General features: G+C 44.7%; 1 protein-coding gene across 1 annotated transcript; it reads right to left on the minus strand.

Annotated features, from left to right (window-relative positions):
* On the minus strand, window positions 1-15,810 carry LOC120535023 (Na(+)/H(+) exchange regulatory cofactor NHE-RF4-like). The gene is made up of 8 exons (XM_039762525.1): window positions 15,796-15,810; window positions 11,573-11,637; window positions 6,646-6,857; window positions 2,457-2,664; window positions 2,238-2,374; window positions 1,962-2,166; window positions 1,519-1,715; window positions 1-1,442 (listed from the first exon to the last, which is right to left on the minus strand). The coding sequence occupies exons 1-8, from the start codon at window positions 15,801-15,803 to the stop codon at window positions 1,356-1,358; spliced, it is 1,119 nt and encodes a 372-aa protein (XP_039618459.1). The 5' UTR covers window positions 15,804-15,810; the 3' UTR covers window positions 1-1,355.
* Window positions 15,811-26,245: the final 10,435 nt, after the last annotated feature.

The following is a 26,245-nucleotide window of genomic DNA, read 5'->3' on the forward strand; positions in this document are numbered from 1 at the left end:
ACTTGGAGATCACCCATTGAAGTCTACCCCATCCACATGGACCACCCATTGGAGTCAACTCCACCATCTTGGACCACCCAATGGAATCAACTTCACCATCTTGGACAACCAATTGGAGTCAACTCCTGTAAGTGGCCAGTGGGGTGCACAGTATTTTAATATGCTGGCCTTGGCCCCCCTTTTCCACCCCTTGGAGGTGCCGTGGGTTAAACAGCAGTTTCAAGATGTCCCAATGTAAGTGGATGTGTAGGAGGATGCATGGGAATCTGATATTATGGTTGATGCTTCTGCTGTTCTTGAAATAAAGAAGCTGAAGAAATACAGAAATGTAACAAGCAAGAAATGTCAATGTGATATTTCACTTTTTGATTTTTGATACATTTGAAAAAAATAGTAAACTCTTGTGTTCGCTTTGTCATCCTGGGGTATTGACTGCTGTTTGAGGAGGGGAAAGATGAACTGAAACAATTTTAGTAGAAGGCTGCAGCATAAGAAATTGTGAAAAAAACAGGAAGGGGTCTCTGAATATTTTCCGAATCTACTGGTGTCCCCCATTCCCCTCAAATGTTACTCAATAACTCAACTCCAATACTTCAACTTTAATTTAATGATAGGCCTGCCCAATGCCAATTCATCACATTGAAGAAGTGCTGTCCATTGCTGCACACCCACCCAGAAACAGTTGACCCCCCTTTTACATTTTTGTCCCTCCCTACTGTAGGACTTCATTGTGATAGGACACCACCGTAAATGTTATTCAATGCACTATCTCAAGTATCTCTGGTCCCAGTATAATTCACCATTGGTTATGAGATAGCTCCAACCCCAGTTTCTAAACTCTATGCCACAGTAGACCTCTCCTCCACACCAATCTGTCCATTCATCCATTTCTAAATAGATTCTCCAGATTTAGGTCTCTTGTACTTATCTTGGTGGCCTACCCTTTCTCCCACACCAATCTGTCCATTTGTCCATTTTCTAACCAGATTCTCCTGTTTCAAATTTTCCAGTAGGTATCTTAATGGCATAAAGCAGGTACCGGTCCAGTGCAGGGTATGTTCACACGCAAACGCACTCCCACACTGGACCCAATTGCACAGCTGAAAATTCACCTAAGACGTGTTTTTGGAATGTGGGTGGAGAAGCAGAGTACCTGAAGGGAAGATGCACACAGATATGTGGAGGGCATGTAAACTCCATGCAGACGGTACCCAGGATGGGACTGAGACTGTGACCACTGGAGCTGTGAGACAGCATCACTTACCACTGGACCACTGAGTCACACCTCCAATCTATTAAGTGACGTATCCCCATCATAGCACCTTTCAGATGAAGCTGTGAGGATGCAGAGCTCCTCAGAACGTAGGCACTTTTTCTTGTACCCTGCTTTCTTCTTCCTTCAGTTCCAAGTGGCCCACAAAGGCAAGGGGAGAGAGGTGCAGCTGTAAAGACAACGTTCTTCTAGTGAAAGCTGTTCCCCAACGCACTCTAAAGTGGATCACCATTACTAAAACCTACCTGAGCGTAGAAGTCGCTGCCTTTGCTATCAATGACAGTTAGGGTTACCTGACTGCCACTCGCCCGAATTTTGGCGACTATGTCTTCATGTTCCAAATCATCCACTGGATCTCCATTCACAGCCAGAAGAAGGTCCCCATCACGCATCCCAGCATGCTCAGCTGGGCTTTTCTGATCCACTTCTCGAAGGAAATGAGCTGCAGAGACACAGACGGGGAGTGAAAAGTCGACAGGGTGTGGACCTCAGCTATCTGCTGTCACGAACTGCCTGAAGCTCTGACCCTCGGCCTTCATTTTATATCCCTTGCACTTCTTATCATGTGACTGCTGTGCAATTCGAGTTGCATAACAACAGACACCAATAGGAGGAGACAAGAGAAAACAACGGGCAAAAAGAAGAGCCGGGGACACGTTCGTCCTCAGCCGCTGCCATATTGTCTCACCTATTCTCCCCGCAGACGTCCTCTCTTGACGGAGCAGAAAGCCATAACCCTCTGGTCCCTGTGTCAAGAACAGCTTGTGTGGAAAGTGGGGCAGGTTGCTAGGTTTTGCCATTGCGGGTACTATAGTGATGCCTCTCTGTGTGTAACTCTCCTCGCTGGTACTGTCAATCACCAGCAAGGTCACATGATTGCGGCACTTGCGAACCTGAGGAGGAACAATCCCGGTTAAGAGCGTGTCTCTAAGTCTGGGGTTCACATAGGCTGATCAGGGCTCACCATCTTGTTCAGTGCCGAGCGTGTCAGGTCAGACACATCTGTGCCGTCAATCCAGATCAGTCTGTCTCCATTTTGAACTCCTGCTGCCTCAGCTGGTCCATTGGCTGTTGTGTTGAGAATGACCTTATCCTTCAAACCTGTGGGGGAAAGAAATCAGAGTCAGTAGGCTGAATGGACGTACTGTGCCACCTCCATATGCCACCTCCGGCAAAAACATACCCTCTGTGGGTTGGATGCTGAAACCAAAGCTTGCATTGACATCTGCTGTGATGTAACAAAGTCGAGGAGTTCTGTGGTCCAGGTGAGGTCCATGCATCCATGCCAAAGACCTTAGGTCCATTCCTAGCGCTCGTGCCCGTTCATAGTCTGGTCCAGCCAGTACCAGGAGGGACACCACCAATCCGCTCACTTGGATTCTTTGTACAACCTGCCAGATACACATTGAAGACCACAACACCAGTGAAGAGCACTGAAGATGCAGACAGTGTGGCTTAGTAGTTGAGGAACTGGACTCTAAGCCACCATCCATCAGGAGACTGTGGGATATAATTGACAGTTACAAGAAAAATTTAGGGAACCCTTTGGGATTCCTAATATTCCTGCATTGATTCCTAATGAATTGTGGTTTAATGTGTATCTGTGTCACAATTCTAGACAAACACCACATGACACATACCCAATTGGACTTTTCATGAGCACATTGAGTCATTCTTTACAGTCAGTCACCCCTTGATCTGAATAACTCATCGATCCTCCTTTAGCAGCAACGACCTCCACATATGTTTCCTGTATCTGCTTCTAAGACTGGCACAACATTGAGGATGAATCTCGAACCATTCCTCCTTACAAATCTCTTTCAGTTCCTCCATATTTCTGGGCTGTCTTGATTGCACAGCCCTTGTGTTATCGTGAAATTTCCCCCTACTAACCCTTTACCAATTTTCCTCAAGGATAAGTGTAGTCATCAAGTTCATTACCAGGTAGGTCTACTGTGGCACCTTAAGACTAACACACACACACACACACACACAGATATACACACCCAAACACAGACCCTAACCACAACAGTGCCAAATGAATGATGCATACACAGCTGGTTAATCTCTAGCACTTCAAACCACACAAGTACCCTTATGAATAACACAGACACAACTCGCCACTCTCTGAGCACTTCAAGAGACTTACTTATTATCGGCACAAACAACATACATTGTTTTAAATATATCTCAGACATAAACATTACTCTGGTGTCTTGGAATATTTTTAGACATACAAAGGCTCAACATCCTTGGCTATTGGCCATTTATCAGCCCAGAATGTCTTACTTTACTAGCTGTTCCCTACTATTGGGTGGAGCTTTCACCCTCAGCCTTAATAAACCTTGCAGATCAGAGCGTATGGCAAACTTCCAACTGCCCCAGGTGCTCTTAATATATACTGTACCTTATTACCTCAATCTCTCTAGATATGAAGACAAAGTATAGAAAATTAAAAGCAGTATGATATTTATTATTTGAGTAATAATACCATATAGAACAAGGAATAATAGAAAAAAGACTGATGGTAAAGTCTGGATATATATATATATATATATATATATATATATATAGTGGCGCCAGGAGGACCAGAGGAGGGCTTGTACCTCCTCCAGACCACGAGGGGGCGTCCGTCCTGGTTATGCTGGTGGCCTCGGGTAGGGGCATGGAAGCCCAGCCCTGTAGGGGCCCGTGGCCACCGCCAGGCGCCCACTTCCAGACCATCATCTGCCACATCCGGCCGGGACACCCAGGAGGACCGGAGGAGGGCCTGTATCTCCATCAGACCACGAGGGGGTGTCCGCCCTGGTTACGTTGGTGGCCTCGGGTAGGGGGCATGGAAGCCCAGCCCTGTAGGGGCCCGTGGCCACTGCCAGGCGGCGCCCCGCTGCCTGAACAGCCCTGGAGCCTACAGAAGACTACAGGGGACACCCGGACGGCTTCCGGGTGCGCAGCCGGCACTTCCGCCACACAAGGGCGTGTCTGCGGAGGAGTGCCGGGAAGCAGTTGGAGCCCATCCGGGTTCCCATAAAAGGGAAGGAAGCAAGACAGAGCTGGAGTGAGGACTGGAGGCGGCCACGAAAGAAAGGCAAAAGGTCTGTGTGGCCTGGACTTTGGGGGATCGGTGCTGGAGGCACTGGGGTGTGATTGCACGGTAAACTTGTAAATATTAGTATAAATAAATGGTGTGTGGTGAAATTATGATGTCCGTCTGTCTGTGTCCGGGCGTCACAATATGTGTCACAATATATATATATATTATAAAGAAAATCTTCAGACAAGACAAGACTATTTCCAAGAAATTTTCTCAAGTCCTGCCCTCCTATCCATCATTTCTGGTTTTCGGCCCAAAACCGCGGTCCTCTCACCTCTCATTCGTGTGAATGCCTATGTCAGACACAGTTCCTGCGCTCTCAGCTCTTAGAAATTTTTACATTTTTCCTCACTTTAAGTGCCCAATAAGATAAGACTTATTATGTCCAAATCTTAATGAAGAATTTCATCACAAAGGGTTATCAACAGAAGAAATGAGTACACGGGCAATCCTAGCACTGAGAAACGTTGAAGTCAAACGAATTAATGCAACAATTGTCAAGCGGTTACACGGCAAATTGGTTAAATGCATATCAATAGACTATGCTGAAACAGTTAGTGGTGATGGTGCAGAAGATGAAAACATCAACTTATAATATCCCGCAAAATATCCACAACCGTTAACACCATCTGGCTTCCATCCATCCATCTATTATCCAACCCGCTTTATTCTAACTACAGGGTCAAGGGGGCCCAATCCCAGCCAACACAGGGCGCAAGGCAGGAAACAAACCCCGAGCAGGGCGCCAGCCCACCGCAGCCGTCCGGTCTTCCACCAGCCAAATTACTGTTGAAAGAAGGATGTATTGTAATCTTATTGCGTAATTTATGTCTGAGTGATGGGCTATGCAATAGGACAAGATTAGTTGTATTGAAAATTGGTTGAATAATTGGGTGGCCCTACCAGGATCATAAAGCCCCAGACAACAGAGCTCCTAGGATCATTGAGACATGCAAACCCCTCCACCACAATAAGGTGGCAGTTTGAGGAGGGGTGATGCAATATTGATGAAAAGTTAATTCCATCCATCCATTTTCTAACCCGCTGAATCCAAATAGGGTCATGGGGGTCTGCTGGAGCCAATCCCAGGGCACAAGGCAGGAACCAATCCTGGGCAGGGTGCCAACCCACCACAGGAAACACACACTAGGGCCAATGTAGAATCGCCAACCCACCTAACCTGCATGTCTTTGGATTGTGGGAGGAAACCGGAGAGCCCGGAGGAAACCCACGCAGACACGGGGAGAACATGCAAACTCCACACAGGGAGGACCTGGGAAGTGAACCTGGGTCTCCTAACTGCGAGGCAGCAGCACTACCACTGCACCACCGTGCCGCCCAAGTTAATTCCAAATATTGTTTTTTACTGAAGTTTTACAGTAATAGTGTAATTTTAAAAAGTATTTGCGTGTTAATTTCAAAGCCAAACAGAACAAAAACATATAACACAACGAATAACTCGAGCGCAACATGAAACTTTCAATTTCTTACATTTTACTATTTTTTAATATGGTTGATTACTCGCTGTAATGTAAAATACTTAGTTCTATTATGCATATGCAACAAGTCCCATGAAAATAACAATCTGTTTAAATTGTACATCCGCTTCGCCATACGTGAGAGTGGCAGAGCCGCAAAGTGGCTAGCGGGTAGTGCCTGCCCGAGGGGTTGGAGAACAAAGTGAGCAGGGGGCAAAGCACCCTGGTATTAAAGAGTGAAATGTGTGTGTGAAAACTGAGTCCACTGTCTCCTCATTCATACAAAAATTCCAAGACAAAATGGAGTTTGTTGGTTTTTTTGAGTCTGTTCCTCTACAAGAAAAGTGATGTATATTGTGTGGCCAGGCCGGGGTTAGACTTGGGATTCCCGGTCTGAATAAGCCTCCCAGTCTGGCCCTGGGTGACTCCATGTGCTCAATAAAGACATGAAATGCCCAACTGTGTGTGTGTGTTATTAGTTAAGTCAGATTGGGTTTGTCTAAAATTGGGACTTTAATGAAGATCAGACCACATTGATGAAGATCAGACCCCAATGATGAAGATCAGACCCCAATGATGAAGATCAGACCACTATGAGTCAATGACACAATCCAAGAAATCCCAAAGGCCTCACCGACTTTTTCTTTCGACTCTAAGCAGTTGTGCTAAGCCTCTCGATTTGTAAATTACCTTAGGATGGTTGCTTGATGTAGAAAGGCACTATATAAAATAAAGATTGCTTGTTTGTGTAAGACACTTGGCTAGACATTAAGCCCTTAATAGGGGGACCTCTCACTCACCTTGTAGTGCTCCAGGTGGTCCACAAAGTCCCCGTTGATCTCCAGCACGCGGTCTCCGTCCTGGAGTCCACTGCGTTCTGCGAGGCTCCAGGGCTCCACCTGTCTGATCACATGACCCTCAGTAGCCTCCTCCAGACGCAGGCAGAAGCCAAAAGTCTCCTCGTTGGAGCGCCTCAGGCGGCAGCGCCGGGGAGTGGGGACAAAGTTCACATCTGAAAACGAAGAGGACGATGTCTGAGAGGCCCTGGAGCTGTACCTCTCAAGTAGTTCAGTTCTGGGGTAGGAGGAGGGATAGAGAGGGACCTCCCCAACACACACACACATCCCTGTCTGCAGGCTTTTATTCAAATGAATTTCACAAACCCTGCATCCTTCTTACTTTTAATTTGATCTCAGTGACCCATCAATCTTCTGGAACGTCCCTAAAAATGTGTGTTCTTTCCTATAACTTTAAATGCTTATGATTCTTTTGACATTTTTAACTTTGCCAATTTAATGTTCTTCTTATTATTCTTTACATCCTATGCTTGTGATGTGGTAGAAGGTTCTAGAATAGGATGGAAGGAAGTTGGCCTAAGTCATCAGGATTGTGACTTTGCCTGTCTTAACTCACCACGGATTCTCCAGGGGTTTATTTCTCTTGGAGTTTTTTAGCTGGCCATATGTCAGTTGCAATGTTAGCAGGACCCCATTTATATATAACAAATCGAATGTCTGTCTGTCTGTCTGTCTATCTGTCCGTCTGTTCCGCATACAATCCACACCCTTTGATGGATCTGGATTAAATTGTTCACCATTGCTCTCTAAGACCGTACAGACAACACGGACTACTTTTGACCATATGGATAAACTTTTGACTTGTGAGTGCCAGTGGGTATTTTTGTCCCTAAGTGCTGTAGTTTCTTACATGGAAAAAGGAAGTCCAGCCCTCCATTTATCAGCACTTCTGTTTCATCAGATTAGAACCAGGGGTTCCAGATGAGGTTCCAATGGTCAGAACCTCCTTAGGGAGTCTGCAGGTGTGCCTGACTGTCTTATTTAAGCAGCAGATATCGAGGGTCTGGGGCCTCACGTATAACGCCGTGCGTAGAACTCGCACTATAACATGGCGTAAGCACAAAAGGCGAAATGTGTTTACGCACAGAAAAATCCAGATGCAGGAATCTGTGCGTACTCCAACTTCCACGTCCTTCCGTTACATAAATCCCGATCAGCGTGAAAACTAACGCTCGTGCACGCGCATTATGTAACGCCCCAAATCCTCCCAGAATTACGCCTATTTGAATATGCAAATCAATATAAATCGCCCTTAAGCGCAGCTTCTGTGAAAAGACAATGGGAAAAGCATGGGGAAAATATAAGAATTTCAGCGAATACCAAGTGGAGGCAAAGGAAAAACATACTATTTGTTCAAATAAGCCTGAGTATAATCAACAAAATGAAGTTGGTCGAGTGACATAGCGTGTTGGAGAAACTTGAAAGCTCACATTCACAAAATCGCACAGTGCTGGAAATAAAAAAGAAGTCACATATCAAAGTTGCCGTGAAAAGAGTTGTAGCCCACTGTCTGAGTGTCATATGAAAGCTTATTAGGGTACAGAGAAAAAAGGCACACGGTGGGGAAAAAGCACGAAATGTCAACTTCAATCTCGACATTTCCACTTTAATCATGTAGTTTATTTTGTCATTTAGTAGAACATCATAAACTTCATCTTAAAATCGTTTAATTAACCAGTTTCTCAAATCACATCGTAATTAAAGTAGCACGTTAAATGCTTTGTTTTGTATTTGATCTTCTACTCGTATGTGCTCTGTGTGTGTGAATCACTACTTGCTTCTTAAACTGGCTCTCTTCCTCCAACTGGACACAGAGTCCATTACATTCGTGATATTACAGCTCTCTGAATAACTAAAATACTGAGATGTATACGTGATGTCATTTTCATGATGATAGGAGCTAAAGCACGTTATTAAACATGTTTCACTTCGATGAAATAATTTATTGTCGAAATTTGTCGCTGCGTTTTTTGCTGTGCTGTTATTTTCTCTTTCTGTTTTATATTCAATATATATTGGCGTAGCCGTCCTGCAGTCCTTGCTTTTCTTTCCCCAAGTAACCGATCGCCATACAATCAGCTCTGTAATAGGCGTTAAGCCATCTGTAAGCTTAGCCCGATTCTTCAAAGCGTTTAAAGAACATTGAAATATCTTCGTAGTACATGTTTAATTATTCTATCCTTCACGACACTCCCAGTGAAGAATATAGATTATTTAAATGAAGTTAAAGTTTTATGTGTATAATTTAACAAACATATTTTGCTGCATTTCACCTTAAAAATGATATCGTCATCATATGTAAATACGGGCTTTATAAAGTGGCTCAGGTTGTGAGATATTATAACTGTAGTGCAAGTTTACAGTGAGGTGATTGTACTTATAAGTACAAACAGTTCTACAAGGAGCAATTGATTGAGTGCATTTAAAGTTCTTGGGATTAAACTGTTTCTGAACCGCGAGGTCCGTACAGGAAAGGCTTTAAAACATTTTGCCGTGGCTGAGACAGCGTGTCCATGAAGCTGTATACCGATAATTCTCTTTCCGATCAGCTGCTGCTGTGATTCACACTCAGATACAGTGATATAAATACTCTGAGTCGTGCAGTGAGAGAAATATGGAAAAAGATGATCCGCTGTGGCAACTCCTAACGGGAGGAGCTGAAAGAAGAAGAAGAAGAAGAAGAAGTGAGAGTAACAATACTAAAGCAGTTATGGTATTTGGAATACTATGGCTGTTCCCTGGACCATTATATTGTTACGAGTTAATTACAATCAGATGCATTATACTAATAAACAATATGCGGTTAGTTTCTGTGTATTTATAAAGCGCGTCATGAAAATAATGAGTAATCACACAGGAACAGTACATTGCTTTGACGCTGGGTGCCGGCAGTTTGCAAAAGCGAGCGGAGAACTTGCGTACGACAAGGCATGAGGTACCGTGGAAAAGTGCGTGGCTTTACGCCAAGTGTAGGTTTTATACATTGCGATTTGAACGTAGAAAAGTTCTTACGCAACATTTCTGTGCGTACGCACCGTTTATACATGAGGCCCCTGGTGTTCTCTGTGTGGTGTCCTCATGCCAAGATCGAAAGAGCTCTCTTAATGACCTCAGAAAGAACATTATGGATGCCTAGGAAGGATTGAAAAATGAGGCCAAAATCATCTGGAATCAGTCACTCCATTGCAAGGGAAATCATCTACAAGTGGTGCAGACTTCAAATGACTGCTGATTCATCCAGGACTGGCCCAGGAGCTGACCACCTGATACTAGAAAAGGTCACCAAGAATCCCAAAACTCCATCTGCAGGTTACTCTTGTAACCCTTGGTGTCAAAGTGCAGGCCTCTCCAATCAGAAAGAGAAGAACAAGTGTCACCTGCATGTGAGGAGTGCCAGGGGAAAAAGGCCTTTGCTGTCCAGGAAGAACATCAAAGCGAGATGACAGTTTCACACTGAACATGTAGGCCTTCTGGGACAGTGTGCTCTGGACAGTTGAGCCAAAGAGAGAGTTTGTTTGGATACAGTAACAATAGACATGCTGGACAGCAAACATTTCAGGAGAAGAACCTCTTGCCGGCCATGAAGCATGGTGGGGGATTTAAATGTCCTGGTTTTGGGATTGCTGTGCTACCTCAGGGCTTGGGCAGCTTACAGTCATCATGTCAACTATGAATTCTGCATCCTGTCAAAGTGTGCTTGAGGAGGACGTGAGGCCATCTGTCGGAAAGTTGAAGTTGAACCACTAATGAACATTTCAACACAATCATGAGCCAAAGCATACTAGCAAATTCATCCTGATGGCTCAGAGAACAAGAAATGGAGAGTTATGGATTTGGCCGAGTCAAAGCACGGATTGGGATCCCATTGGAAGTTGGGATTAGAAGCAGACAGAATATACAAGAAAACCCACAAACTTCTTAGCAGCTGAAGGAATTTTTCATTTGGGACTAGGCCGAAAATATCAGGGATTGGTGGGCAAATTTGGAAAAGCCTACAGGAAGTTATTTCTGCTAAAGGGGTTGGTGTTACAAGAATTACCAGGAAGCATCAAAAAGATTTGGGGCAGTCACCCATATATTATGCTAGGCTGCAAAAGGGTAAATGAGTTGTTCACAGGTCAGAGTCCAAAACAGAACTGATTGAGAGGTGTAAAGATGGCGGCTTTAAAGGCTGATACCAGAAGTGACGTCATCGGAACTGGAAATACCATCATCATTGGCACCGAGCCCGGAAGTGATGTCATCATTGGTGCCAGAAACGTGTGGGATTTCCCGTGAGTGGTCTGCAGAGGATCGACAGAGAAAGTCAGTGCACTTCGCCACCCCCTGGTCTGGCGTGGAACTACCATTATTCAGGCCCATGTGCACGTGTGTGACAGAGGTAACGCCAGCTTCTGCAGGCCAAGGGTGGACTTCCTTTCTCCCCCCAGTAGACCATTACATCTTTTAAAACTTTTGTTGAATCGATAAGCAAAGGCAACGTTTGTGTTTTTCATTCAAGTCTACCACAGTTATCTGTAGGTCCTGTTGGCCTGTTCAAATATGCGGAAAAAAATGTGTCCCTCTCCGTGGGGTGTACTTACTTTTTCACACGACATAGAATTTCTGTGTAAGCCTGATCCTGTCTTGTCTGATTTGTTCATTTGATTTCTATCTGGTTTTGGATGTAACTGAGAAGGCCAGCGTCATGTCTTCATGACTAACTAAAAGCCTTGAACCTTCGATTTGGGTGTGAGATCGAGATCATTCCTGACACACTGCTACACATTTAGGCTTCCCTTTGGTTCCCTCTCGGATAGAAGATTATCTGACAATGTGAGCTCGTCTAGGTCACAGTGAGGGCGTCAGAAGCAGAGGTGAGCTCATTTACCTGTTTCCTCTGTGATGACCAGCGCTGGGTTGTCGATGCCAGCCTTGGGATCGAAGGTGAACTTTCTGAGAGGAAGACATGCCAGAGGTCAGTAATCAGTGCAAAGGAGAGCAGTCACACACTACCACCAGGTGGAACTCTCTATGAAGAAGTGTCCACACCTCCATGCATTTGGGGGACAGCTTAACTTCCTGTGAATGACCAGCTATTATTTCCTCCTACAATCTGGTGGCCTTCCTTTGGAATACTCCGTAGGCAGAGGCCCATGAAGAAATTCCCTGAATCACAGGAAAAGCACGACAAGCAAAAGAAGGTGAGCAGGGCCATACTATAGTCTTGTGCAGCTTAACCTGACCATTTTGTTCAATACAAGGTCAGCCCACTTAGGCAACAACACAGTTGTGCTTCCCTTACCCTTCAGGCACAGCCAATCAGCTCTTCAGAGGTCCTGTCTCAAATTATGCAGATGGTTGTCTACATGCCAGCTGCATTTTAAGAAAGGAGAAGAAGAGGAAACCAAAATATGTTTTTGAGGCCTAAACTTTCCATCAACGTAACCACAAGTGCACAAGGTTAGCAGACGTTAAGTCTCACTTTAGTGGATCTCCCTGCGATCAGAGCCAGTCAAAGTCCAGTAACTTATGTAAGTTAAGGTGTCCCATCTGATCCTTGTGTGCCTACAATACTGTGATCAGTCCTCACTTGTGCATGTTCCAAACAAGACGGATACACACCCTGGGAGTGAAGATTCCAAGAAGTGCTAAATTCCAAGTCGTAGGGCCACAATGTGTCCAAACTCTTCTTCAAGTTCCAGTACTAATGTTTCCCTGCAAGTATTGAGACCCCTTCACTTTCTGCACATTTTATTGTGTGGGAGATTTAATTTGAAACAAACAAATTTGCCATTTTTGCCATTCCATCTACAATGAATAACCCTTCATGGCAAAGTGAGATGTTGACAGAAAGGTGTGCAGATTTATTATAACAACATTATAGAACCCTTGCAAAAAGATATGCTTAAATTTATTTTGAAAGGCAGTAAGCTCAGAATAAATAGATCTACACTGACAAGACTCAGTCCTGTGGGAGGTATGCATGACTACCATAGAGCTGCTTCTTCTCCTTTCGGCTGCTCCCGTTAGGGGTTGCTACAGCAGATCATCTTCTTCCATATCTTCCTGTCCTCGTCATCTTGCTCTGTCACACCCATCACCTGCATGTCCTCTCTCACCACATCCATAAACCTTCTCTTAGGCCTTCCTCTTCCCCTCTTGCCTGGCAGCTCTATCCTTAGTACCTTTCTCCCAATATACTCATCATCTCTCCTCTGCACATGTCCAAACCAACGCAATCTCGCCTCTCTGACTTTGTCTCCCAACCGTCCAACTTGAGCTGACCCTCTAATGTCCTCATTTCTAATCCTGTCCATCCTCGTCACACCCTGCACTGTCTCCTGCTTTCTGGTCAGTGCCACCGTCTCCAACCCATGTAACATAGCTGGTCTCACTGCCATCCTGTAGACCTTCCCTTTCACTCTTGCTGATACCCGTCTGTCACAAGTCACTCCTGGCACTCTTCTCCACCCACTCCACCCTGCCTGCACTCTCTTCTTCACCTCTCTTCCTCAGTCCCCATTACTCTGTACTGTTGATCCCAAGTATTTAAACTCATCCATCTTCACCAACTCGACTCCCTCCATCCTCACCATTCCACTGACCTTCCTCTCATTCACACACATGTATTCAGTCTTGGTGGTCCTACTGACCTTCATTCATCTCCTCTGTAGAGCAGATCTCCACCTCTCCAGGATCTCCTCAACCTGCTCCTTTCTCTCACTACAGATCACAATGTCATCAGCAAACATCACAGTCCACGGGGACTCCTGTCTAATCTTGTCTGTCAACCTGAGCCGATCCCTGATGTAATCCCACCTCCGTCACTCCTACTGCAGACCTCACCATGGTCACACTGCCCTCGTTCAAATGCTGTACAACTCTTACGTACTTCTCTGCCACTCCCAACTTCCTCATTCAATACTACAACTCCTCTCAGTCACCCTGTCATTTGCTTTCTCCAGGTCCACAAAGACGCAATGCAACTCCTTCTGGCCTTCTCTCTACTTCTCCATCAACACCCTCAGAGCAAACATCACATCTGTGGTGCTCTTTCCTGGCAAGAAACCATCCTGCTGCTCACTAATCATTACCTCACTTCTTAACCGAGCGTCCACTACTCTTTCCCATAACTTCATGCTGTGGCTCATCAGTTTTATCCCCTGTAGTTACTACAGTCCTGCACATCCCCCTTATTCTTAAATATTGGCACCAGTACACTTCTTCTCCGCTCCTCAGGCATCCTCTCACTTTCCAAGATTCCATTAAACAATCCTGGTTAAAAACTCCCCTGCCATCTCTCCTAAACACCTCCATGTTTCCACAGGTATGTCATCTGGACCAACGGCTTTTCCATTCTTCATCCTCTTCATCGCTGTCCTCACTTCTTCCTTGCTAATCCGTTGCACTTCCTGATTCACTATCTCCACATCATCCAACCTCTTCTCTCTCTCGTTCTCTTCATTCATCAGCCTCTCAAAGTACTCTTTCCATCTGCTCAACACACTCTCCTCACTTGTGAGTACGTTTCCATCTTTATCCTTTATCACCCTATTCTGCTGCTCATCTTTCCCAGTTCAGTCCCTCTGTCTAGCCCACCAGTCCTTTTCTTCCTCTTTAGTGTCCATCCTCTCATACAACTCATCATACTCCTTTTCTTTAGCCTTCACCACCCCTCTCTTCACCTTGTGCCTTATCTCCTTGTACTCTTGTCTACTTTCTGCATCTCTCTGACTATCCCACTTCTTCTTTTCCATCCTCTTCCTCTGTATACTCTCCTGTACTTCCTCATTCCACCACCAGGTTTCCTTTTCCTCCTTCCTCTGTCCAGATGTCACACCAAGCAACCTTCTTGCTGTCACCCTTCCTACCTCTGCTGTAGTTTTCCAGCTGTCTGGCAATTCTTCAATACCACCCAGTGCCTGTCTCACCTCCTTCCTAAACTCAACCTTGCAGTCTTCCTTTTTCAACTTCCACTATTTGATCCTTGGCTCTGCCCTCACTCTCTTCCTCTTCTTGATCTCCAACGTCATCCTACAGACCACCATCCTATGCTGTCTAACTACACTTTCCACTGCCACTACTTTGCAGTCTTCAATCTCCTTCAGATTGACTCTTCTGCATAGGATGTAATCTACATGTGTGCATCTTCCTCCACTCTTGTACGTAACCCTATGTTCCTCCTCTTCTTAAAATACGTATTCACCACAGCCATGTCCATCCTTTTTGCAAAATCCACTATCCTCTGACCTTCTTCATTCTTCTCCTTGACACCATACCTACCAATCACCTCCTTGTCTCTCTGTTCCCTTCACCAACATGTCCATTGAAATCCACTCCAATCACCACTGTCTGTCCCTTGGGTACACTGTTCATCACCTCATCCAACTCACTCCAAAAATCTTCTTTCTCACCCATTGCATACCCAACTTGCGGTGCATATGCACTAACAACATTCATCATCACACCTCCAATTTCCAGCTTCATAATCATCATCACTCTGTCTGACACTCTTTTCACCTCCAAAACACTCTTGACATGCTGTTCCTTCAGAGTAACTCCTACTCCATTTCTCCTCCCATACACACCATGGTAGAACAATCTGAATTCACCTCTGATCCACCTGGCCTTACTCCCTTTCCATTTAGTCTCTTGCACCCACAATATATCAACCTTCCTTCTCTCCATCATGTCTGCTAACTCTCTCTCCTTACCAGTCATACTGCCAACATTCAAAGTTCCTACCCTCAATTCCACTCTCTTTACCTTCCTCCTGTCTTTCTGCCTCCAGACACGTCTCACCCTTCTTCTTCTCCTTCTTCAGCCAACAGTAGCCCAATTTCCGCCAGCACCCTGTTGGCGAACAGTACTGGTGGTAGCCGTTGTTAACCTGGGGCTCCACCGATCCGGTATAGGAATTTGTATTGTTGTCCGCATATTGATTTGGTAAAATTTTACACCGGATGCCCTTCCTGATGTAACCCTCCCCATGTATCCGGGCTTGGGACTGGCACAAGGAAACACACTGGTTTGTATATCCTCTGTGGGTGTGTTCAGTTCATTATAATAATAATAATAATAATAATAGTAATAATAATAAGTTCAACTTACTCAGTCATCTCAATGTAATCACCAGCACCTGCAAGAAGGACAAAGTCCAGTCTAGTAAAGATTTCTCCAAAGTCATGCCACCCATCCTTCTCCTGAAATGCCTATTCCAGTACAGGACTCACCAGGCAAATACAATGGCCCCCACTGTCCAACTGACAGTCCTATTGTTTCCTCTCCCCAGTGCCCACTGCCTTCCATCCCTACTGGTCATGGAGATACCAGCTCCTCTGGTGGTGTCACCAGCTTTCTCCAGAGTGTTCTGCCTTGTCGAGGCACAATTGCTGGCTAATCATTCCTTGAGGTGAATCAGTGCCATTTAAAATGCTGCCTTGACTTACCTGTGCAGAGCTTTGTCGTTCTGGTTGAACGAGCCATGATGAGAGCAGTTCAACAACAGCAAGCAGTCCTGGGTACAAGGTGCAGTCTTGGGGGGAGGGGGTCTTAAGGGCCTCTTATCTCTACGACTCCGCCCAGTTCTCAGAAGGAGATGAGTTTAATGTTTAATCTCCAGAGATGAGAAAGTGATCGGGGTCAACGAGGGACAGTCGGCACCAGACGGCATTCTTCACAGCTGCTGCTTGAGAAGGTTGGCACATGAGGGTCCTCTTACATAACACAGTTCACTTCTTTGCATTTCATAAACGTTTTATTGCCACGCTGGCTCTTTGCCGCTTAATTACAACAAATCTACTGCAGTGAAACTAGCAGACTCAACCTCTCCTATGGTGGACTCAGACCCCGTCACATTGTGCACACTTTACTGTGCCGTCGACTTCATTTGAAATGGAGACACCTGACACACAGTGGGTTCAGAAAGCCCGGACTGGCAGATGTGTGCGAAGTTTCAAGTTGTAGCTATTAGAGGGCCACAACATGTCCAATCTCTTCTTCACGTTACAATTACAAATGTTTCCTCACAGCGAATTTAGGACGTATTAAGACTCCTGATATGTTCTGCACACTTTATTGTGTTGTAGATTTCATTTGAGGTGGATACATTTGCCATTTTTGACCATCCATCTACACTCTTTAACCCAGTGGTCTCAAACTCCGGTCCTGGCTGCAGGTTTTCATTCTAACCCTTTTCTTAATTGGTGACCAGTTTTTGCTGCTAATTAACTCCTTTTCCTTTTATTTTTAATGGACTTTTTAAGATTTATTCCCCTGATTTTCTTCATCGTTCCTCTCAGTTGCTTCATTTCTTTCCTTAAATGGCAGTCTAACAGAAATGAAATGTGAAGTGAGTGAGCCAACAGAAGACCAGCTAAGTCAGGGCCGCAAACTCCAACCAATTTCACTCCAACCAGTTGCTTAATTAGGTGCCGAGTCTTGTCATTCATTAAACCCGTTCTTTAATTCCGTGGCTTGTTGCTGCTCTCACTGTGCAATAGCAGACATTTTCAAAATTGTTGATTTTCAGTCAGTTGGAATGAGTACAGAATGCGGCTGCCAGAAACTTAACTAGGAATAGAAAATCCGAGCACATCACTCCAGTCTTAGTGTCGTTACACTGGTTACCTGTGTCATTTAGAATTGACTTTAAAATACTGCTGAGTGTTTACAAAGCCTTCAATAATCACAATCAATCCTATATTGCGGAATGCCTGTCACCTTACACTCCATGTTGTAACCTTAGATCTTCAAATGAGGGTCTGCTTGTAATTTAAAGAGCTAAACTTAAAAGAAGTGGTGAGCAGCCTTCTGCTGTTATGCATCTAAAACAAGGGTGCTCACACTTTTTCGGCTTGCAAGCTACTTTTAAAATGGCCAGGTCGAAATGATCTACCTACATTAAAAATGCTATATATATACTAAGTATACTTTATACATAAAATATATGTTGTTGCACCTTGCATAACTGAATAACCTTTATGGCACAATAACAATTCAATACATTTATGATCACTACAGTAGTTGGATTTAATAATCGTCATGTGGGAAGAGGCCGACTCGCATAACTAAGTAGAGCCGAATAATGCAGTCAAGGAGCTTTTGAATCCAGACTAGTGAAAAGTGACGGCTGTCCGATTAACTGCCATTTCAGTTCCCTCTCCTTTCTCTTTCTCAGATCGCTTTTTGGAAGGACGTCAGTTTCGTAGTTTTTATGAACAGTTCGAAAGTGCCTTTCCACATTTTCCTTCTTAGGAATAGCAACGATAGACTGGCAGATCAGACAAACGCACTTCGATTGTGACATTGTGAGAATAAAATCCTCTTCCAATTCCACATCCAGCCCATACCCTCCCCAAACCTTTTTTTGAAATCCCTTCTTTAGTCGATATAAATTGGAAGGCTAACTAGATCACAGCCGGAGTTTTGCAGTAGCTCGTGCATTTGATTGTGCAGTGTGTTAGAAGAAAAGAGATCTCAGACTGGCTGCCCTGTATGCCAATCAAGTGGCAAATGCCATAGGGAGGAGATGATAGACTAACGTTTAAAAAATTTTTTTTTGAATTCAACACGATCTACCTGCACTACCTTTGCAATCTCCCGGTTGATCACGATCGATGCATTGGGCACCCCTGATCTAAAATATGGAATTCAAGTTTACTGATAGAAATTCACCAGCACTTTAATAAACTGCTAAAAACTCCTTATTGTAACATGGCTTTATTTTAGTGTAACCCAGATATTCTGTATGTGCATTTAATTATCATTTTTATCATGGCTCCTCAATCCGTACTAACCCTGACATTCTCTGCTGTTCTTTTTCCGGTTTTGTGTGATGCCAATCTGTGCCCCCACCACCTGATCAGGGCACCGTGCTGTCCCTACATTGATGGATTGAAGGCCAGATGAGCGTCATCATCAATTTCTTCCACGCACGTGAAGCCTGAAAGCCATGAGGACTGACTGAGATCATTGATGTTAGGTAGAATGCCCAGTGGGGGCTGGCTGGGTGGTCTTGTGGCACCTAAACAACCTAAATTTTGTTTTTGTTTATCTCCAGCCCTCTGGAGTTTTTATTCTTTGTTTTCTCTGCCCTCCCTGTCCATCAGACCTTACTTTATTCTTTGTTGTTTACTATTGTCTAATCTTATTTTTATATTTTTCTTTCTTAATCTTGTAAAGCACTTTGAGCTACACCATTTGTATGAAAACGTGCTCTAGAAATAAAAGCTGTTGATTTTCTGTTTTCTAAGAGCTGTGGTCAAATGTTTTGTGGACCTGAGCAGATCAACATTCCTGAGACCTTCATCTTTCTTTATTTTCAGATATTGTATGATGGACACAGTGTGCTGGTCCTGTTTGGACTCATTTTATATCTCATTATTGTTTGCCTGCTAACTAAGGAACAAGAAACATTGTTCATCTTTCTGTGCTTTGTCTTCATGTCTATAGAGTGATTGAAGTAACAAGGTAGATTTCTTTGAGCACCTGGTGCAGCCGGAGGTTTTCTATACGCTCCGTGCTGCGGGGTTTATTAAGGCTGAGGATGAGAGCTCCACCCAATAGTAGGGAACAGTATATAAATTAAGGCATTCTTGGCTGATACAGTCATATGAAAAAGTTTGGGAACCCCTCTTAATTTTTTGGATTTTTGTTTATTATTGGCTAAGCTTTCAAAGTAGCAACTTCCTTTTAATATCTGACATGCCTTAAGGACACAATAGTATTTCAGCAATGACATTAAGTTTATTGGATTAACAGGAAATATGCAATATGCATCATAACAAAATGATGTGCATAAATTTGGGCCCCCCAACAGAGATATGACATCAATACTTAGATGAGCCTCCTTTTGCTCCTTTGAGCCTCCAGATGCTGTCCTCCTATAGCCTGTGATGAGTGTCTGGATTCTGGATGGAGGTATTGTTCACCATTCTTCATACAAAATCTCTCCAGTTCAGTTCAATTTGATGGCTGCCCAGCATGGACAGCCTGCTTCATATCATCCCATAGATTTTCAATGATATTCAAGTCAGTGGACTGTGACGGCCATTCCAGGACATTGTACTTCTCCCTCTGCATGAATGCCTTTGTAGATTTCCAACTGTGTTTTGGGTCATTGTCTTGTTGGAATATCCAACCCCTGCGTAACTTCAACTTTGTGACTGATGCTTGAACATTATCCTGAAGAATTTGTTGATATTGGGTTGAATTCATCCGACCCTCGACTTTAACAAGAGCCCCAGTTTCTGAACTGGCCACACAGCTCCACAGCATGATGGACCCTCCACCACATTTGACAGTAGGCTCCAGGTGTTTTTCTTGGAATGCGGTGTTCTTCTTCCGCCATGCAAAGTGCTTTTTGTTCTGACCAAATAACTCAATTTTTGTCTCATCAGTCCAAAGCACTTTGTTCCAAAATGAATCTGGCTTGTCTAAATGAGCATTTGAATACAACAAGTGACTCTGTTTGTGGTGTGAGTGCAGAAAGGGCTTCTTTCTCATCACCCTGCCATACAGATGTTCTTTGTGCAAATTGTGCTGAATTGTAGAACGATGTACAGATACACCATCTGCAGCGAGATGTTCTTACAGGTCTGTGGAGGTGATCTGTGTGTTGTCTCTAACCATTCTCACAATCCTGCTCATGTGCCGCTCCTGTGTTTTTCTTGGCCTGCCAGACCTGCTGGGTTTAACAGCAACTGTGCCTGTGGCCTTCCATTTCCTAATTCCATTCCTTACAGTTGAAACTGACAGTTTAAACCTCTGAGATGGCTTTTTGTAGCCTTCCCCTAAACCAGGAGACTCAACAATCTTTGTTTTCAGATCTTTGGAGAGTTGCATTGAGGATCCCATGCTGTCTGTCACTCTTCAGAGGAGAGTCAAAGGTAAGGAAGCACAACTTGCGATTGACCACCTTAAATACCTTTGACCACTCATGACTGGACACTCCTGTCTATCAAGGTTCAAGGCTTCATGAGCTCATCCAACCAAGTAATCAGCATTGAGCAGTGACAGGCATTCAAATCAGGAACATGACAAGGGCACCCACATTTGTGCACAGCCAGTTGTTCACATTTGATTTAATTTCATACAACTAAATACTGCGTCACTAAAGATCTTTGTTCTGAAAACACTGCAGTGCTCAGATGTTCCTAGGAAATGAAAGACACACCACTGTGATCTTTACTGTTGAAAGGAGAGTCGATTATTATGCATATTGGCTTTGATCCTGACGACTATGCCAAAGGGGCCTGAGCTGCTTCAAAAGCTTACATATTGTAATCTGTTCAGTTAGCCAATGAAAGGTGTCATTTTTGCTTGACTTCTCATTACATCCATAATGGCTAACACAGTACAACGCCCAAAGTACTACACATGACAAATCATCATTTTAGTTCATTTAGATAATGAGAATGAATACACCACGTCATTTTGATGTGTCATTTGTTCTAGGTGATGTGGAGACTGGCCCGGCCACAGACAGGCAGACATGTTGGTTTCACCTCACACACGTTTATTATACATTCTATTTACAGTTCAGTGCACCACAAAACCCCAAAGTCCTGGCCTCTTCACAATGCCTTACTTTCTCTTCAGGCTGCCTCCTTGTGTCCTCCAGCAAGCTCAGTCCACTCCGCTCCCAACTCTCGCCATTGTCTGAAGGGATTCGGCCCATTTATACACACCCGGATGTGCTCCAGGTACTTCCCGGCAATCTCCCACAAACACACCCCAGTGTGGCGTAAGTGCCGGCTGCGTACCTGGAAGCACTCCAGGTGTCCCCAGTCTTTTTCCTCCCGGCCCATCCGGGTGTGGCGGAAGTGCCAAGGTCCAGGGCTCCAAAGGCACGGGGGCACCCCCTGGCGGTGACCACGGGCCCCTACAGGGTTGAGCTTCTAAGCTCTGTAACCATGGCCCCCAAAGGAACCAGGGCGGTTGCCCCCACATGGTCTGGGGAAGGCGTAAGTCCTCCTCCCGTCTTCCTTGGCGTCCTGGCCGGGTTGCCACCCCAGCCATCTCTGACAGTAATCACCTTTTCTTGTCTGCCTGTTCCAATATGTCAAACAAGTTTCCATGGGGTGCACTTACATTTTCACACCACTGTGGTTTCTTTTGTTGCACATTTTTCAGATCCGGCCTTGACATTCTTCAAAAAGTTCCTCAGATGGGGCCATCTACTTTCTTTATCCGCCTCCCATCAGATCTGGATATAAATAATTCATATCCTTGTCCTTGACTCCCCACAAGAATGCTTCAGTTTCTGTCTCAAACATCTTCACATTTTAATAAGTGCAGCTGTTGGTCTCATTTTTCAAAACCTCTAATGTAATCAGATCAAAAGATGTTGCTTTACAGTCCATTTAAAGCTCTCATTCTCAGGGCCGGATGTAGACTTGATAAGGCCCTAAGCTATTTGAGACATGGGGCCCTTTATGACTCCAGATATTCTATGTAAGTGCTAAATGTGATTTGTTTTGGGGGCCCCTAAGAAGGCGGGGGCCCTAAGCTATAGCTTGTGTAGCTTATACGTAAATCCTGCACTGCTCATTCTTATCCTCCATTGCTCTCCATCACATATTTGCTTGCAGTAAACCCAAAGGTCAGGACCTGCTTTTTAGGTTCCACATCACCCACTATTGGGCTGACATGTTCCAAGCATTCCTTCATCACAGATGGCACATGGTGCTTATCCAACCCCTGAACACACAGATCCAACTCCTATAATGATACAGCAAGTGACCCCAGCAGCTTAACTCATCTATCTACCGCAGACTTTTTTCGGACTTTAATTCAGTCCATGTCCGCTGGGATCGCAAATCTGCTAAAAGTTCCAGCCGAAGAACTTCTTGGGCATGAAGCTGGCCACCCTGGAAATCTCGCCATCAGCTTCTCGTGCTAATTTCCTAAATAAACAGCCGAGCAACATATTGGCTTTGATCTTAACGACTATGCCAATTGCTCCTTTATATTACAGTTTACTTCACCCCAATCCCAGCACACACAAACCTCAAAACACTAGGATGTTACAGAACAATCGCACTTTTTACAATGAAGGGTGGTAGGTCAGTCAGTCAGTCATTTTCTAACCTGCTATACCCTAACTCAGGGGTCGGCTAGAGCGAGCCAATCCCAGCCAGCACAGAGTGCAAGGCAGGAACAAATCCCTAGACATGGCACACACACTCATACCAAACACAATTTAGGATTGCCAATGCACCTAACCTGCATGTCTTTGGACTGTGGGAGGAAACCCACGCAGACACGGGGAGAACATGGAAACCCCATGCAGGGAGGACCCGGGAAGCGAACCCAGGTCTTCTTACTGCGTGGCAGCAGCACTACCACTGTGCCACCCTATTAATAAGGTAATTATTATTAAAAAACCTTGTATTTGCACCCAGGACTTGTGCAGGGCCGTCTTAACAGCATTAAAGGCCCAGGCAAAACAGTGCACTGGGGTCCCTACCTACACAAGCACTCAGCAAGTAGATAGATAGATAGATAGATAGATAGATAGATAGATAGATAGATAGATATGAAAGGCACTATATAATAGATAGATAGATAGATAGATAGATAGATAGATAGATAGATAGATAAAGGCACTATACTGTATATTCAATAGATATGAAAGGCACTATATATTAGGGATAGATAGATAGATAGATAGATAGATAGATAGATAGATAGATAGATAGATAGATAGATAGATAGATAGATAGATATGAAAGGCACTATATAATAGATAGATAGATAGATAGGAAAGGCACTATATAATAGATAGATAGATAGATAGATAGATAGATAGATAGATAGATAGATAGATAGATAGATAGATAGATAGATACTTTATTAAGTCACAACATACATAGATTAGCATGGGCTCCCTAAGCTCGAGGGGCCTCAAGTCAACTGCCCAGTGTGCCCATGCGTTAAGTCAACCCTGGACTTGTATCTGTGAGGCTGTGTTTAGGGTTTGGGGTGCTACAACGCCCCCTACTGGTTACAACACCTATTACTGAATCTCAGATATAAATGCAGTAAAGGGCTAAATGGGTTTTAAACATCACAAGCAGCTTTTTTGTAGGAGCCTACGTGCTGTGAAACCTGACCTTCCACTTGAACTGGCAGTGCCCACCACATTGCTATTTCGAGTTTATGGAAAAACCTCAGAAATTAAAATGTTCCTGAAGACTTCAGGAGATGACTGACCAAGCACAAGGCACTTGAGAAGCATAGGCATGCGTACAGATCAAGAGATCCATCCTGCTCCAGCAACCTGCCCACTGCATGGCAGGGGTCAGAGATTATGGACAGTGGCAAGAGCCAGCAAAATGGCTCAAAATCAAACTGTTTATAAATTGAAAACAATAATTGGAGACAAGAGGACAGTTTGAATTAAAAGAGACCCCAGTGGACTGCAGGGGGAACTAGGGAGGCTGCAGTGAAATTGGAGAATTCAGAGGATTCAGCGATTTAAAAGTGGTATCAAGGCTTGGCCAACTCATTTAGTGACCAAAAATAAAAAAAAACAAGAATTGTTGGGTGACAGATGAGTCTGCTTTGATAAAAAAACAAATTTGCAGAGCATTCCAGTCTCGACCTGAGACAAGAAGAGGCAGGAAAATGAAGTTGTTGGGCTGAACTACTAAACACATAAGAAAACATAAGAGGAGACCCTTCAGTCCGTCCAGCTTAGCTTTGTTTAGCTAATATAGGGTTGCCAGACGTCCCTTATACACGGGACATGTCCCATATTTGATCATTTTTTCCCCCGTCCCGTACTGACCTTTCAGGGACACCCAAATGTAGTGAACCCAGGTCTTCTTACTGCGAGGCAGCAGCGCTACCACTGCGCCACCGTGCCAGGGTGGTACTGTAAGTGCAGCTGCTAAACAGTTCAACATGCTGGTTTCAAAACATGTCCATGTGGAGTCTGACATCATGTTCTCCTGATGTCTGTTTGTGCCATATTTTTGTTTTTATGTTTATTGCCTCCTGTTAAAGGGTGGCATGGTGGCACAGTGGTTGGTAGGGCTGCTACCTTGAAGAAAGAGAGAGACCAGGGTTTGCAACCTTGGTCTTCCCTTGTGTGGAGTTTGCATGATTGCCTTGTTTCCACAGATAGAACTTTATTTATGTGGGGTTCCCTCTAGGTGTTCCACAATCCAAAGACACACAGTTTAGGTGAATGAACTGGTGACACTAAATTGTCCTGTGTGTGTGTGTGTGTGTGTGTGTGTGTGTGTGGGTGTGTGTTCACTTTGTGATGCACTGACATTGTGTCCAGGGTTTGTTCCTTCCTTGCATTCTATGCTAGCTGGGATAGACTCCTAATTCCACCCTCCCATAATCTTCGACTGGATTAAGTGGGTTTGAAAATTGACACAATGTGACTCCTGTAAATGAGCCCCAGTGCATGTGAGGACCCTGTATTGGACATTTGCCCTGACCACAGCTGCTTCCTGCCTTGTGCCCAGTGCCGCCCAAATAGGCTCCTGCTCCCTGTCATCCTGAAGTGGATTGAGTGGATATGAATTTGTTTAAAAATTTATGAAGATGATGTTCCACTAAATTAGGTCCTGGAACCAAATCTAGGATTGGCTCCTGCCTGGCCAGTGCTGCTGAGGTAGGCTGCTGCTCCCTGCGATTCACAGTCAGGGTTTGGCAACATTTTACTACATTACGTTATTCCTATAAATTGGTCATGATGCTACCCTAATGACACACCTTACTTTGAGGAGGACTTGGAGGAGAACTCACCTCTCACTGGAGCTAACGTCACTGAGATTAAACTCCTCGGTGACCTGGGCCCTTGCTTAGATGGCAATTGCCCCCGAGATCCTGAAGGCTCCGGATGTTGTTGGGCCGTCTTGGCTGACGCACCTCTTCAACATGGCATTGAGGTTGGGGTCAAACTGGGGTGATAGTCGATCATCTTTAAGAAACTGGACCGGACCGGAGGGTGTGTTCCTACTTTATGGGGTTCACACTAGGAAGGCCTATGCCTGGGTTCTTGGAAAGGAGGGTCCGTCGGATGGTCAAACCTTGGATCCAAGAGGAACAATCTGGATTTCATCCTGGGCACAGAACACTGGACCAGCTTTTAGCCCTCATAAGGATTCTGGAGGGTTCATGGGAGTATGCCCAGCCAGCCTGCATGGGTTTTGTGAACTTGGAAAAAGGCAAACTGCTGTGTCCCTCGGGGTGTCCTGTTTTGGGGTCTTCAGGAGTATGGGGTACCAGGCCTGCTATTGTGGGCTAGTCGGACCTTGTATAACTGGTTTGAAAGCAAAGTTTCTATTGCCGGCTGTAAGTCAGACTCATTCCCAGTGTGTGTGTGAGACTCCACCAGAGCTGCCCTTTTGTCACTGATCCAGTTTGTGATATATGTGGACAAAATATCTAGGCACAGTCAAGGGGTGAAGCGGGTCCAGTTCAGTGACCTCAGGATCACAGCTCTGCTTTTAGCAGATGATGTGGTCCTATTGGCTTTGTAGAAGCCCCAGAGGATGAGTGGGCATCCCACCCAGGATGGAGGCAAATTCCTTACCTG

The sequence above is a fragment of the Polypterus senegalus genome, chromosome 9, assembly GCF_016835505.1.
Source record: "Polypterus senegalus isolate Bchr_013 chromosome 9, ASM1683550v1, whole genome shotgun sequence".
Classification (NCBI taxonomy): domain Eukaryota; kingdom Metazoa; phylum Chordata; class Cladistia; order Polypteriformes; family Polypteridae; genus Polypterus; species Polypterus senegalus.